Consider the following 15454-nt stretch of genomic DNA (forward strand, 5'->3'; position numbering starts at 1 on the left):
TCTGCAAGTGCTACAGATGCCCTCCTCTCCTCCATCCAGTCCATCACGGAGGATCTGCAGCAGCTGGTGGGTGAGGGGGAAGAGGAGACTGGTGCTTCGGTTGCACCCCTTTCCCCTCAGTGCTCCCTGGAGCTGGACTTGAGGAAAAGGAAAAAGGACTCTGTTTTCTCCCCGAGCGAGGAGGAAGGGAGTCTGGTGATGGGGACAGCTGGAACCCCTCCACCCCTCCCTCTACCCCCTTCCTTGAAATGGACTCCGTGAACGCTTTTACTGCTGCCACCCTGATGAAGGCTCATTCAGAGGATGGCTGGCAGGAAATTGGTAAGAAGAAAAAGAAGAAGGTAACAGGTGAGACAGAGGAGAAATGTGTTTTGTAAAGACTGGTTCCACTTTCTTATGTAATATGGCTCTAAACATAATTTTTCTTAACACCAGAGGTATCAATGTGTAATGTTGCCATAGCCAAAATGTAAATGTAGTGGCTCTCTGAAGGCACCAGTTCTGTAGGGTTTGGGCATTTACTGGGACAATTATTAATTGTATCAGTAAATCACAAAATTGATTCTTTTGATGGCTTTAGAATCCAACCATGCGATATAACTCAAACAACGCACACACACAGGTACTAATACACAAGGATACATTTATTAATACATAGAATATGCATATAAACCTAACAGATCTTATCGAGAGGGTTTTCAGAATACAAAAGGTATATATTCAGTCAGTTACGAAGTGTTACACATATCAAGAGGACGTACGTTCAGTATATCATTCATTAAGACCGTTTCATAAATGAACTTGGTTATAACTTCTACATTAGATACTCAAAACAAGTACATAACTCTTAGAAATTAAATTGATATCAACTGGTTGGGATAACAATTGAATTCTCGAGCTGTAATGCATTGAAGTTGAATACTCATCCAATCTCTGGGGATTCAGATCTCCTGCGGGCACAAAGAAACAGTTGCAGGCTTGTTGCTGTCCAATCAGATGCTCACTGACCGGCTAGTTAGTGTTGGCTTTAACTAGCAAAGTTTGCGCACAGGAGAAAAGATGACTGTGGGTCCCAGCAAGTCTGGAAGAGGACCGGTTCGTTCCTGATGAAGAGCTAGTTCTGAATAGTGATTCAGCTGTCCACAGTTCCGACCTGTTCACGAGGCCTGCTGCTGGTTACTCACTGGCAACCTCCACTCTAGACTCTTAGAACAAAGGAAAGTTCTGGCACTCGGACACACTGGCCGTTCCGTGGTTGTCCGGGCTGAGTCTCAGGATGGTCAAGAGGCGCTCTGTGAGAATGTCCTGCCCTTGGGAGCCTTCTGCTCCTGGGCCATCCTGATCTGGAATTCTCCTTTGAATTCCCTTTAGAAAAGTCCACAGAATTCTCCTGAATCCCTTCTGAATCTCCCAGGCTCTCTGTGTTGCCTGTTTTTACCTGGAGGAACTTCAGCTCGTTGATTGGCTGAAAGTTCCATGGGCATCAGAGTCCCACGTGGGTTACTCGGCCCTACCAGTCCCTGATTGGTTGATCAAGGTGAGATATGAGTCACTTACTCCTGACACTTAGGAATGCAGTCCAGATGTCCAACTGGCACTCCCTAGACAGATAGGCGCCAATGGATGACCATTGATCATGATAGCCAGGCTTAGCTAAGTGCATCCCCCTTTGGGAGCTGTCCTAGGAAACCTTATCAAAGGAAACCTTAAATCAGCCTGCATGAATAGTTTCTCAGTGGCTGCACCACAGAGATGAACAGAGAGATGAGGCCTAATTTGGGAAAGCTCAGAAACACTTAATTCTGCCTTATTAATAAGCCTCGCCACTACAAATGACAGAGTTAAATGCCAGCCTGTCTTTGATTACCTCCAGCAGAGAGAAGGAGATGTGTTGATGTTGCAGGAGTGTGCTTTAGCCTATCAAGAGAGGTATAAAAGCTTTGAAGATAGGTGGGATAAAGGGCCTTCTGTTTGGTCAGGGGACAATAACAACAGAGCCTCTGGTGTGGCCATTCTTTTCAAAGGATGGGCATTCAAATTGAAAAGTATTCAGAAGGTCATAGATGGCAGGTTGCTGTGTGTGGATGTGGAATGGGGGACCGTTAACCTGAGTCTAATCAATGTGTATTGTCCTACTGACGTGGGAGGAAGGGTGGAGCTACTCAAGGCACTCTCTCCCCTATTGTTATGTAGCACAAACGTGATAGTGGGAGGGGATTTTAATTGTATCTTAGAGCACACAGACAGGCAGTCTAGCTCTCCGATAAAATTGGATTCCAGCTCACTGGCCCTGCAAAACTTAGTTCAAGACTTTAAACTCTCAGACACATATAGATGTATATATCCCACAACAGCAGGATATACATGGTCAGGGAGGAATAGCAACTCCAGAATTGACTATTGCTTTGTCTCAGAGAGAGTGAAAGTTGTTGGGGTACTCTTCAGCCTGTCTTCTTCTCAGATCATCAGGCTTTAGGGTGTAGAGTGGAACTCCAGGGCGGGACTGTCTTTGGCCCAGGCCTCTGGAAACTCAACACAAAGCTGCTAGAGAACGAGGGGGTAGTATCCCGCTACAAGGAGAAACTATCACAGTGGCTGTCCTTGTAGTGTCTGTACGGGTCAGTAGGAGAGTGGTGGGAGGAGGTGAAGATGAGGACAAAGGCCTTTTTCATGGCTGAGGGAAGGAAGGCTGCTGCCAGACGGAGAGGAGTGCTAGCCAGGAAACAGAGGCAGCTGCAGTGTCTCTACACGACGCTGCACAGTGGCCTCGATGTGCTCGAGAATATCACCCTTTTAAAAAAGGACATCTGGAGCATAGTGGAAGAAAGTAGTCGAGGGGTGCTGTTAAGAAGCAGATTGCAGTTCGTGGAAGCAAATGAGAAGTGTACTTGCTTCTTTTTAAGGAAAGTGGTAGGCTCCAAATCTGTCATGGAAAGTGTAGTTGATGAGGAGGGAAGAGAGAGAACAGAGCCGAGTGCTATCCTCTCCTGCATCGAGGCCTTCTACTCAAGACTGTACAGCTCTACAGAGGTAAAAAAAAAAAAAATTACCTCAAAGCTAGAAAACGTTTTGAGTGAAGAAGATAGGGAAGTACTTGAGAGGGATTTGACAGTAGAAGAGCTGAGACAGGCTATCGAGAGCTTACAGAAGGGGAAAACTCCGGGTGCTTATGGGCTCCCAAAAGAATTTTATTGCACCTTTTGGGATCTGCTTCAGGATCCGCTACTGCTCCTATTCGAGGAAAGCTTTAAGACAGAATTGCTGCCTGACTCCTTAAGAGAAGGAACTATCTCTCTCTTGTTTACAAAAAAAGCGAAGAATTACATAAAGAACTGGAGACCCCTCAGCCTGTTAGGCGTGGACACTAAGATCCTGTCCAAAGTCCTTTTCCTGCGCATTCAAAATGTAGTGGCCTCACTGGTAGGGAAAGAACAGACTTGTGGGATAGCAGGACGCCTGATAAGCGACAACCTGGCCTTGTTGAGGGATGTCTGTCTGTACTCAGAGGATCGCTCCCTCCCTCTGTGCATTTTAGGTGTAGACCTAGAAAAGGCCTAAACCGGCAGTACTTAACATCGGTACTTGAGCACATGAAGTTTGGCCCCATCATGAGAAAGTGGATTAACCTCCGCAAAAATTAACAAATCTAAGAGTGAGATTTTTTATCAGAACTGGAGGGAGCCAAAAGAAGGACATGATCTCGGGCTGCAAGAGAAGAGAATTAAGGTCCTGGGGGTGTATTTTGGAGAAGAGATGGGAACAGTAAATTGGCAGAACAAATTGCCAATCTTAAACAAAAAACTGATGCAATGGAAGGACCGAGACCTCACCATGACAGGGAAGGTGCTGGTCATCAAAGCCGAGCTCTTGCCTGTCTTGAATTTTCTGGCTTCTACCTTCCCAATCCCACACCGTGTTGCGGTGGTGCTGAGGAGATTGATGTTTCAATTTCTATGGGGTGGGATGCAGGAAAGACTCAGGAGGGAAATAATGTACAGGCCGCTACCCTCAGGGGGGAAGTCTGTCCCAGATATTGCTATGAAGCTGCTGTGCATTTTCCTGGCCTCTGTGCTGAGAGGCTTTGCAACAGCACCTGAAGTGTGTACCTGGACTTATTTTGCCAGGCTCTGGGTAGGTAGGGAGGTGTTCAGAGTGTGGGGTGTCAGACCCAAGCTGGATGTCCCACTCTCTGACACATGCCCTGCAATTTATGGGACAGTTAAAAGTTTTCTAAGATCTCACCCAATTGGCCATATTCCCCTCCGAGATGTCAGCGTCCAAAAACTGGAAGATTTCATTGCACCCCAGAAGAATAGGCAGACCTATGTGACCATTTTAACATCAGCCCAAACAAAGAAGGTGTGGAAGCACACATTCTCTAAGTTTCTGTGCAACATTCACAGAGACGTAGCCTGAAATGTCATCCACCAGTGCTTACTGGTGCGAACTTTCTTGTACCGTAGGGCCTCACCCCCAGCCCTCGCTGCATTAGGGTGGGATGCGGCGAGGAGGAGACTGTGACCTATCTCCTGTGGTCCTGCTTTTTTGCTAAGAACTTCTGGGCCCAGTTTGAACACTGGTTGCAAGCTCTCTTGCCCCAATTTTCCCTGACTGCTGCTTTCGTTATATACGGCATCTCTCCTGACAAACTTCCTCCTGACGTGTTTGCATGAAAGCAGAAAATCTGTGGGAAATAGAGGGCATAGGACAGTATCTCAAGATGCTTGTGGTAGTGGGGGACTGCGTTCGCACTCTCCCCTGATGTGCTTGGTCCAATATCAGATACAGAAGATTTACGACACCACGAATCATGTGCTTGCTATAGGGTACCAGTTTGAAAGGAATCGATGACGCTACTAGTTCTCTGTTTCTTTTACTTATAGGTCCAGAGAAGCAATTCAAGCTGGTTACACTACTCCTTCCTGACATTCATTCCCTTTTCAAAGTGAGTCTTTTTGCTGTAGTTTGCATTATTTAGGCGAGGTTAGCCTTTATTTGGCTATGGGGGGCCTCGGTACTGTATGCTAATTCTCAAGACAGTTTCACCCGTTTTCTGATTGCTAGGTTCTGTACCAGTGCAGACATGTCAAACAGTGAATGGCTGTACCTCTATTGTATCCGTGCTCAATGAATGAAATCAGTAATAAATGAATATATGTATAGTTATACGAAAAACAAGTGGTTTATCGACTCATCTTCATTTGCAGATTTAGAGGCAGCTTCGATATTTGTTTTACAAATGGGTTTTTTTATATGTATGAGTCACATACATGTCATAGCAACAAAACATCTCTAGAAATGAGGCTATAGATCACTTTTCTTGGAAGTGTTAAATGTCCATACTTCAGGCTTTCCTCCCAAAGCCTAGGGCACCAATAGCGACCTCTGCTGGCTGAGAGAGTAAGAGCTTACAGCACCTGGTATTCTCAGGTGGTCTCCCATCCAAGTACTAACCAGACCTGACCCTGCTTCCAATATCAGACATGTTCAGGGTGGTGTGGCCATAAGCTAAAGTGATGGCACCTGACACGCTACTTGAAGCTGTTTGGCATGGGTTCCGTGTCCCCTGAGTGGGACTAAAGGATCGTTCATTTGCAATTCTTTGGAAAGGAGCTTCTTTCGAAATCAATGCGTGGCTGGATGTTCGCGAATGTGCTCCCTTGTGTTGGCTTGTCCTGCACTGGATAAGGACAAACAGGTATCAGCTTGTTCCCTCCTCCTACCCCCTCTGTGTACAGTAGAGCCTCCTGTCCTGACTTGAGGAGCTCACCCAGCTGTGCCTGGAGAGAAGCCAGGGTATTGGCTTGTTACCCCCTCCCACCCCTCTGCGTACAGTAGAGCCTCCTTCCCTGACTGGAGGAGCTCACCCAGCTGTGTCTAGAGAGAAGCCAGGATATCGGCTTCAACAACAGGGCTGGGCAGCTTGTTCCCTTCTCCCACCCCCCTCTGTGTACAGTTGAGCCTCCTGTCTTTACTGGAGGACCTCATCCAGCTGTGTCGGGAGAGATGCCAGGGTATTGGCTTGTTCCACACCCCCACACCCCTCTGTGTACAGTAGTGCCTCCTGTCCTGACTGGAGGAGCTGATCCAGCTGTGTCTGGAGAGACGCCAGGGTATCAACTTGTTCCACACCCCCACAGCTCTCTGTGTACAGTAGAGCCTCCTGTCTTTACTGGAGGACCTCATCCAACTGTGTCAGGAGAGATGCCAGGGTATCAGCTTGTTCCACACCCCCACCTCTCTCTGTGTACAGTAGTGCCTCCTGTCCTGAGTGGAGGAGCTCATCCAGCTGTGTTTGGAGAGAGGCCAGGGTATCAACTTGTTCCCCCCTCCCATCCCTCTCTGTGTACAGAAGAGGTTCCTGTCCTTACTGGAGGAGCTCACACAGCTGTGTCTGGAGAGAAGCCAGAGTATCGGCTTAATCCACACCCCCACCCCTCTCTGTGTACAGTAGAGCCTACTGTCCTGACTGGAGGAGCTTGAAGGCATCCTCTCACAAGCACCAATAAATGTAGGTGTTTTGTGCATTTACCAGGACAATTATTAATTGTAGCAGTAAGTCACAAAATGATTCTTTGATGGTTATTAGAAGACCGACCCAGCAGGATAACTCAGCAACGCACACACACATGGATACTAATACACGAGAATACATTTATTATTACATAAAATGTGCATATCAACATAACAGATCTTATAGTGAGGGTTAGCAGAATACAAAAGGTATATATTCAATCACAAAGAGTTACAAACCAAGAGGGACATACATTCCATATACCATTCATTTAGACCATTTTGTAAATAAACTTTGTTACAACTTGTACATTAGATACTCAAAAGCAAGTACATGACTCATAGGAATTAAATTGATATCAACTCAGGTTGAGGTAACAATTGAATTCTCGAGCTGTAATGCAGAATGTTGAATACTCGTCTGCTCTGTGGGGGTTCAGATCTCCCGCGGACACAAAGAAGCGGTGGCAGGCTGTTGCTGCGTCCAATCGGTGCCAGGCAGTGCTGGTTCGACGTGAGAGAAGAAGAAGAGAGATTTCTACTGCGGTGCGCTGCTGATGCTCTCTGAAGACCGGCTAGTTAGTGTTGGCTGAAATTAAGGAGAGACTGCACACAGAAAAGTGACTACAGATCCGAGCAAGTCACACTCTTTAGACAGGAAGAAGACCGGTTCGTTCCCGATGTAGCACTAGTCCTGAATACTGATATTCAGCTGTCCACAGCTCCAACTGTAGTTCACTCGTTGATCAGGTGAGCGTTCGCGGTGGGTTCACGAGGCTTGCTGCTGGGCTAACCTCGAGTGGATCCTTTGGGTACGCGCGGGCAACCTCCGTTCTCGACTCTTAGAACAAGGAAAAGTCCTGGCACTCGGACACATTGGCCGTTATGTGACTGTCTGAGCTGAGTCTGAGGATGTCCAGGAGGAGCTGGAGTTTTACCTGGAGGTACTACGGTCGCTCATTGGTTGAAAGTTCAATGGGCATTAGAGAATCATTTTGTGACTTACTGCAACAATTAACAATTGGCCCAGTAAATGCACAAACCCCTACATTTATTGGTGCCTCGTGAGAGGATGCCTACATTTATTGGTGCCCAGTGTGAGGATGAGTAACCATGCACTCTGACCTTGGGGTTGTAAACCACTTGGGATGAGACTCTCCCTTGGAATCTCCCAGACAGTGAGGCACCAGAGATGACCATTAATTAGGGTGGCTGGTGTATCTCAGCTTTGGGAGTTGTTCCTTATCAGAACACTCTATCAGCTAGAAAAACACCTTAAATGTGAACCAAATGGAATGGCCTCTCTGTGTCCAGCACCATTTGAGATGAGGGAGAGAGACTAGCAAAGGAGCAGCAAACTCAAGCTACAACGGTCTCTGTCCTGTGTGAATGCGCTGGTGGACTATTAAGCTACTTGACTTACTAAAACTCTTCCCACACTCACTGCAGCTGAACGGTCTCTCTCCTGTGTGAATGCGCTGGTGTGATTTTAAGTGGCTTATCTGACTAAAACTCTTCCCACACCGACTGCAGCTGAACGGTCTCTCTCCTGTGTGAATGCGCTGGTGGGTAATTAAGTTACTTGACTGACTAAAACTCTTCCCACACTCACTGCAGCTGAATGGTCTCTCTCCTGTGTGAATGTGCTGATGTCGTTTTAAGAGGTGCGAGTGACTAAAACTCTTCCCACACTCACTGCAGCTGAATGGTTTCTCTCCTGTGTGAATGTGCTGATGTCGTTTTAAGAGGTGTGAGTTACTAAAACTCTTCCCACACTGACTACAGCTGAAAGGTCTCTCTCCTGTGTGAATGCGCTGATGTGACTGTAAGTGGTTTTTCTGATTAAAACTCTTCCCACACTGACTGCAGCTATATGGTCTCTCTCCTGTGTGAATGCGCTGGTGGGTTTTTAAGTGACTTGACTTACTAAAACTCTTCCCACACTGACTACAGCTGAAAGGTCTCTCTCCTGTGTGAAGGTGCTGATAGGGTTTTGAAATGCTAGACTGACAGAAACGCTGCTCCTCCCTGTGCCATAATGGCAGTTTGTCCACTCCATCTGAGCAAGGCCTTGAGTGATTCTTCTTCATCCCCTGATCGTGCCGGGGTCTCTTATTCTGCAAATGCTCCATGGAATGGCCTTGCTCTGTGTGATGAAAGTGAGATTTGTTTTCATCATTATGTCCCTCAGTGTGCTGCACAGCACTGTGAATCATCTGGGGCTCCTTCTCCAGCTCTCTGAGACTAAAACCGTCAAGTTCATTCAGTTGTTCCTCTCTTTGCCCAAGAACAGACATACTCTCCAGTTCATTAAAACTTTCAACGATTTTCTCAGTAACCAGATTATTAAACCTGTGTGTAAAGTCATCAGATACTAAGGGATCATATGATTGTTTGAGACTCTGCAATGACAGTCTCTCCCCTTGAACAGAACAAGGCCTAATTATTATCAAGCCCTGTAGGAGCTGCTGTTGCTCCTCCCTGTACTGACTCTTCTCAGTGTGCTGTGACTCAGTACTGTTCTCTTCACCAGGTACATCAGTCTGCTGCTCTGCAGGGTCAATCAACTTGGGCTCCATGTCCTGCTCTGTAAGATTTAAAACATCCAGTTTTTCACCGTGCTCTTGTATAGAGATGCAGCCCAGTTCATTACAACCTTGTGTAATATTGATTGTGTCCAGATTATTAATATTCTCTGTAAAATCATCACATACTAAGAGCCCAGGTGTCTCACTCTCAGGCTCTGTCTTCATCATGGGCACAGAGTCCAGATCCTTGACACTCTGTCTACTTTCTGTGTGCTGCTCACTAAGTGCCTCTTTCCCTTCTGCGGCAGTGAGCTCTGTCTCCTGCATCAGACTGGAGCCCCACTCCTCCACACTGTGCTGCAGTTCAAGAGGAGCCCTTTCCCCAGCTTCAATAAGAGCACTGGCCTCTGAATCTGTAAACACAAGACAAGACAAGACCTTTATAAGAATAAACTTTATTTTATAGTTGTATACCTTTAGAGGTGGCTTCTCAAAGCATTTTACAGAATGCCAACAACAAAAAATACACAAAATTAGCACGATGAGAAAACACAGTTAGGAGACAGTAGACAGTGGTACTAAGTACAGTAGGAACAGAGGGGTACAGAACAGTTAAATAAAGGCTCTCCTGAAGAAAATGTTTTTGAGTCTGGATTTGGAGTTTAGAGAACGTGACTCTCTGATATCCTTTGGGAGAGAGTTCCAGAGCTTGGGGCATAAAATTAGAAGGCCCTGTCACCCATACAATGTAGATGGCCTTGGGGGACAGATAGGAGAACAGAATTAGAAGAGCGAAGATTGCAAGGTAGGGAGTAGGGTGATAATATCAGACCAGCATGGAGGTGTCAAGCCAAGCCAAGACATGGAGAGTCTTATAGGTTAGCAGGAGGATTTTTAAGCCGATATGAAACTTGACAGGAAGCCAGTGCAAGGACTCCAGGATAGGAGTAATGTGATCATTTGTACTAGACCTGGTCAGGATTCTGGCTGCTGAATTTTAGACATACTGCAGTTTGTTCAATGTGGATTTAGAAACCCCAGAGAGTAGAGCGTTACAGTAGTCGATTTGGGAGAAGACAAAAATTTTCAGTCAAAGTCAGTGATAACACAGGGCGTAGTCGAGCAATATTTATGAGGTGAATGAAAGATGTTCTGACAACATGCTACACATGTGGGTCGAACGTCAAATATCATCCCCAAGTTTTTCAATTTAGACTGAAGCTCAAGTACAAGACCATCTACAGATAGGGTTACACATTGGTTGTACAAAGTTGATGGGTGGTGCCAATAAGCATGACTTCAGTCTTGTCACAGTTAAAGGAAGGAAATTGAGTCACCCAAGTTTTTATATCAGGGATGCAAGTAAACAGAATAGAGACAGCCACATCATTGTCAGGTTTGGTATGGATGTATATTTGAGTATCATCAGCATAGTAGTGATAGCTGAGGCCATGTGATCTTAAAAGCCTTAAACTACACACATGTATACTAGTACACTCACAATCAATTTGGGTTGTTTTAACATAGTGGAATAAGTGGGTATAAGGGCATGTTCTGATTTAGCTCTGTCAGAAACATAACTACCATGTAAAAAGTAAGTCTACTGTAATAATATCACAATTACATTACATTTACATTAACAGTGCACTGAGAGAGAGAGAGGGGTTAATACAGACACACTGACCGGACACTACAGCACATTAACACTGCACTGAGAGAGGGGTTAATACAGACACTTTCTGGACACTACAGTACATTAACACTGCATTGAGAGAAAGGGGTTAATACAGACACACTGACTGCACACTACAGGACATTAACACTGCACCGAAAGAGAGGTTAATACAGACATGCTGACTGGACACTCCAGTGCATTAACACTGCACTGAAAGAGGGGTTAATACAGACACACTGACTGACTGGACGCTAAAGTGCATTAACACTGTACTGAGAGAGAGAGGGGTTAATACAGACACACTGACTGGACACTGCAGTGCATTAACACAGCACTGAGAGAGGGATTAATACAGATGCATTGACTGGACATAATAGTACATTAACACTGCACTGAGAGAAAGGGATTAATACAGACACACTGACTGCACCTTACAGTACTTTAAAACTGCAGACAGAGGTGGTTTAAATACAGACACACTGACTGGACACTACAGGACATTAACACTGCACTGAGAGAGAGGAGTGAATACAGACACACTGACTGGACACTACAGCACATTAACACTGCACTGAGAGTGGGATTAATACAGACACACTGACTGAACATAAAAGTACATTAACACTGCACTGAGAGAGAGGGGTTAATACAGACACACTGACTGGACACTACAGCACATTAACACTGCACTGAGAGAGGGATTAATACAGACACACTGACTGGACATAAAAGTACATTATCACTGCACTGAGAGAAAGGGGTTAATACAGACATGCTGACTGGACACTACAGTACATTAACACTGCACTGAGAGAGGGGTTAATACAGACACTTTCTGGAAACTACACTACATTAACACTGCATTGAGAGAAAGGGATTAATACAGACACACTGACTGCACACTACAGGACATTAACACTGCACCGAAAGAGAGGTTAATACAGACATGCTGACTGACTGGACACTCCAGAACATTAACACTGCACTGAGAGAGAGAAGGGTTAATATAGACACACTGACTGGACACTACAGTGCATTAACACAGCACTGAGAGAGGGATTAATACAGACGCATTGACTGGACATAACAGTACATTAACACTGCACTGAGAGAGAGGGATTAATACAGACACTGACTGCATAATACAGTACATTAACACTGCATTGAGAGAGATGGCTTAACACAGGCACTGCGACTGGACAATACAGCACATTAACACTGCAATCAGAGAGAAGGATTAATACAGACAAACTGACTGCACATTACATTACTTTAAAACTGCACAGAGAGAGGCGGGTTAATACAGACACAATGACTGGACACTACAGGACATAAAGACTGCACTGAGAGAGAAGGGTGAATACGGACACACTGACTGGACACTACAGCACATTAACACTGCACTGAGAGAGGGATTAATAAAGACACACTGACAGTACATTAACACTGCACTGAGAGAGAGGGGTTAATGGATACATACGGACTGGACACTATAGCACATTTCGTTTAATTGTTGATTTACCCTCTGGGCCATTTCAGGCTGTTCCTCTAATTTCAAAACCCCCTATACGTAACAGCTGGTGTCACCAATTTTCTGTGATGAACTGGTATCCCGTCCATGGTGTATCCCACACTGTACTGGGTAGAGCAGTGAATTCAACTGAGAGGAAATGACTGTATCTCTAGAAGACTCATACACCTTCTGCTTTGTGCTTAATCCAAAGAGGTCAGGAAGAGAATAGTGGACCTTGCAGTGCTGGTACTCAACAGTAAGAGCAGACAACACTGGCCAGACAGTCAGCACAAAAACACCATGAGAAAAACCCAGGGAACAGAGTTTGTACTTTTAATTCCTTCCAAATCCACAACACTCCTTCTCCTCCAAGATCAATCAACACAGAAGAATCCCCAAACTTCAAACACCCCAATACACTGCAACTCACCAGAGACAATCCAATATTCACTTGCTCCTGCACCTCAAACCCCTGACCGCTGGAAAACATAAGAATGCATACAGCCTTCGACTGATCGACCATTTTTATCCTGTTTACAATTTCACGGTTATTTCCAGATTTTATTTGCGTTTGTAAATCCTAAATCACTGGAAACACGTTTGGCCAAGAATGATATAAATAAGGAAGATGTTCCAAAAAATTTTAAAACAAACTAAACAAGTAAGATACCAACGTTTTTCCATAATGATTATGTAAATACAGTAGCTCATCATTTTTTTTTATCTGAGTCATTGAATGATATGGAGTCAGTCTAAATTATGTGTTCTAAGCCCTGTTTCTGAAATAAAGATGTTTTCAGCACCATAATTGGGAAAACAACAGTTCAGTACCGAACTGAGAATGAGGGGTTAGTACAGACACACTGACTGGACACTTCAGTACACTTCAGTACAGGGGTTAATATAGACAAAGTGACTGACATAATAGTCCAAAGGAGTTAGTACAGACAGACCCTGGTGGACTGGAATGTTTAAACTTATCTATATAAATATAAAATCTAAAGATATAACACAATAATTATAATACTAATACAATATTTTTATTTTCCCGAATGACGTCGGATTGTGCACTGATTCGGTGAAAGAATTATATTATAATACAAATACAGTATTATATACCGTGGATATATATATATATTTCATAATAACGTCAGATTACACTGATTTAGAGAAACAAATGCTGGATATGAACGAGTTGTTTTTATAACCGGCCAACAGTTCAGTTTCCAGTAAAGAATCCCGTTGCTACGTCACACAGGTCTTTCCCACTTCACTCTGCATCTCTCCACTATATTCTCACCAGTGAGGACGTTAAAGATACTGGTTTTAAACACACACACTCTGACTACATACAAGTCACCACACTGACCTGACAGCTCCAGTTTCGTGTTCAATTCTTCTTTTATTTCTGCAGTCACTTCACAGGGAAGCGGGTGTCCAACACGATCTGTCTGTCCCCGATCTCCTCCTGCTCCCGACTCCTTCTCCCACAGCTGCAATCTCCACTTCAGGCTTTCGTTTTCCTTCTTCAGCTGCGCCATTTCACTCCCGAAACTCTCTTCCACAAACTGTGTGATTTTAAACACAGACCGTCTCAACAGAGTCTGGGAGACGCTGCGGAGTTTGTTTTCAATCTCATCCTCAGAGTCAGACATCCTGTTTCGGAACACATGTGAAACTTCATACACGATCGATTTGAGCAAAACCTCCATGAAAGAGCGAAGCTCAGTTTCCAGATTGAACAGTAAAATTGCCATATTTAACCAAAGTTGAACACAAATTTTTTTTTTAACAGATAAATATACTTTAATCAGAAAAAAAACATCGCAAAAGTACACATCTCACACATTAACTCTCCGAAAAACGACGGCGGAACGGCGGTGATTGTCCGTCATCAATCGTTGCAAGGGTGGGCGGATTTGCGCTATTGTGAGAGTCCCTCCAAACCCTACCACTTGCTGTTTAATCATTAATCCCTGTACAGGGTCCATAGTCCTTTCCAGCGCTCCTTTGCCGTAGGGAAACCCCATTTGGCAACGTCGCGCTTCATCCTCCTCCTGAGGTCCGCCAGGATCCTCTCCTCCAGCTCCCTCACTCCCCACTCGATGTTGTGCCGGATGAGATTGTTCCTCGCGTCCCACAGGCCTTTCTTTGTGAGGGACAGCAGCAGCCACATCAGGAACTGCGTCCCCTTGTCTAATCCGGTAGGTGCTAGCCCCAGCAGAATGTACTGGTAACTGAGCACCGCACCCGTCTCCAGGAGTTGCATGGTGTTGTCCATTCTGCCCCACACCGCCTTGGCGAAGGGGCAGCTCCAGAACACGTGCTCCTGAGTCTCCTCGACGAAACACGTGTCCCGGGGGCAATGCGGATTCCTGGTAAGCGAGTGTCTGTAGAGAACCTCTCTGGTGGCCAGTCTCTTGTGTACGGCCATCCAGTTGAGGTCCTTTAGTTGATTGTCCAGTTCTTTCGGCTGCGTCCTTTCCCAGACTTGTCTGGGAACTTGCAGCCTTTCGTCGGCGACCAGATGTCCCCTTACCTCTTTGTACAGAGCTCTGTGGTTGGTGCAGAGCTCCGGCTGTCTCGTGGCCTCATACCTCCTGCTCCACTTGACAGCGTGGGTGTAGAACTTCGGTCGCCTCTCTGCCTTGGGCCCAGTGTTTGACCACTGGACCAAGTGCCTCATCGGGATGGAGAGCCACAGCCTGACAAAGTACTGGTACTTGTGGCCGATGGGCTCCCGCAGCGCCCGACAGAGGTTGCAGAAAAAGATGCAGTCGAGTTTCAGGGGGAAATGTGGGACATCTCGACCCCCTTCCTCGACTGGTTGACACATCCGGTTTCTCGTGATGTACCCGTACTTGCCGCCCCAGACGAAGCCGAAGATCATCCCTTGCAGCGCTCGTCTGAGTCTGGCCGGCAGCGGGTACACCACCGCCAGGTAAACCAAAGCCGGCAGGACGTCTGCTTTCAGCACCATCACTTTCCCTGTGTAGGACAGCGACCGCGTTTTCCACAGACCCAGCTTCGCGTTCACCTTGGCGATCCTCTCCGTCCAGTTGTTGGTCTCGTTGTCCTGGCTCTGGAAGGAAACCCCCAGTATTCTGAGGGGCTCCGTACAGAGCTCGAGACCCTCCGGCGCCGTCGTCCTGTGCTTCCAGGGCCCGAAGAACTTCAGTTTGCTCTTTCGGCGGTTGAGCTTCGACCCCGAGGCTCTGGAGTACT

At 45.9% G+C, this 15454-nt stretch overlaps 1 protein-coding gene across 1 annotated transcript in view; it reads right to left on the bottom strand.

The window, feature by feature from the left end:
• The window catches only part of LOC148827724 (uncharacterized), a 146821-nt gene extending 132835 nt beyond the window's left edge, over positions 1-13986 (bottom strand). Inside the window, exons 1-2 of the mRNA XM_088926378.1 lie at positions 13599-13986; positions 9131-9454 (exon numbers count right to left, since the gene is read on the bottom strand). Of these exons, the coding sequence (XP_088782504.1) occupies positions 9131-9454; positions 13599-13986 (712 nt within the window). The remainder of the gene's footprint in view (positions 1-9130; positions 9455-13598) is intronic.
• Between the last annotated feature and the right edge of the window lie 1468 nt (positions 13987-15454).

This window comes from Atractosteus spatula, chromosome 10 (genome assembly GCF_055471065.1).
Source record: "Atractosteus spatula isolate fAtrSpa1 chromosome 10, fAtrSpa1.hap1, whole genome shotgun sequence".
Lineage (NCBI taxonomy): Eukaryota > Metazoa > Chordata > Actinopteri > Semionotiformes > Lepisosteidae > Atractosteus > Atractosteus spatula.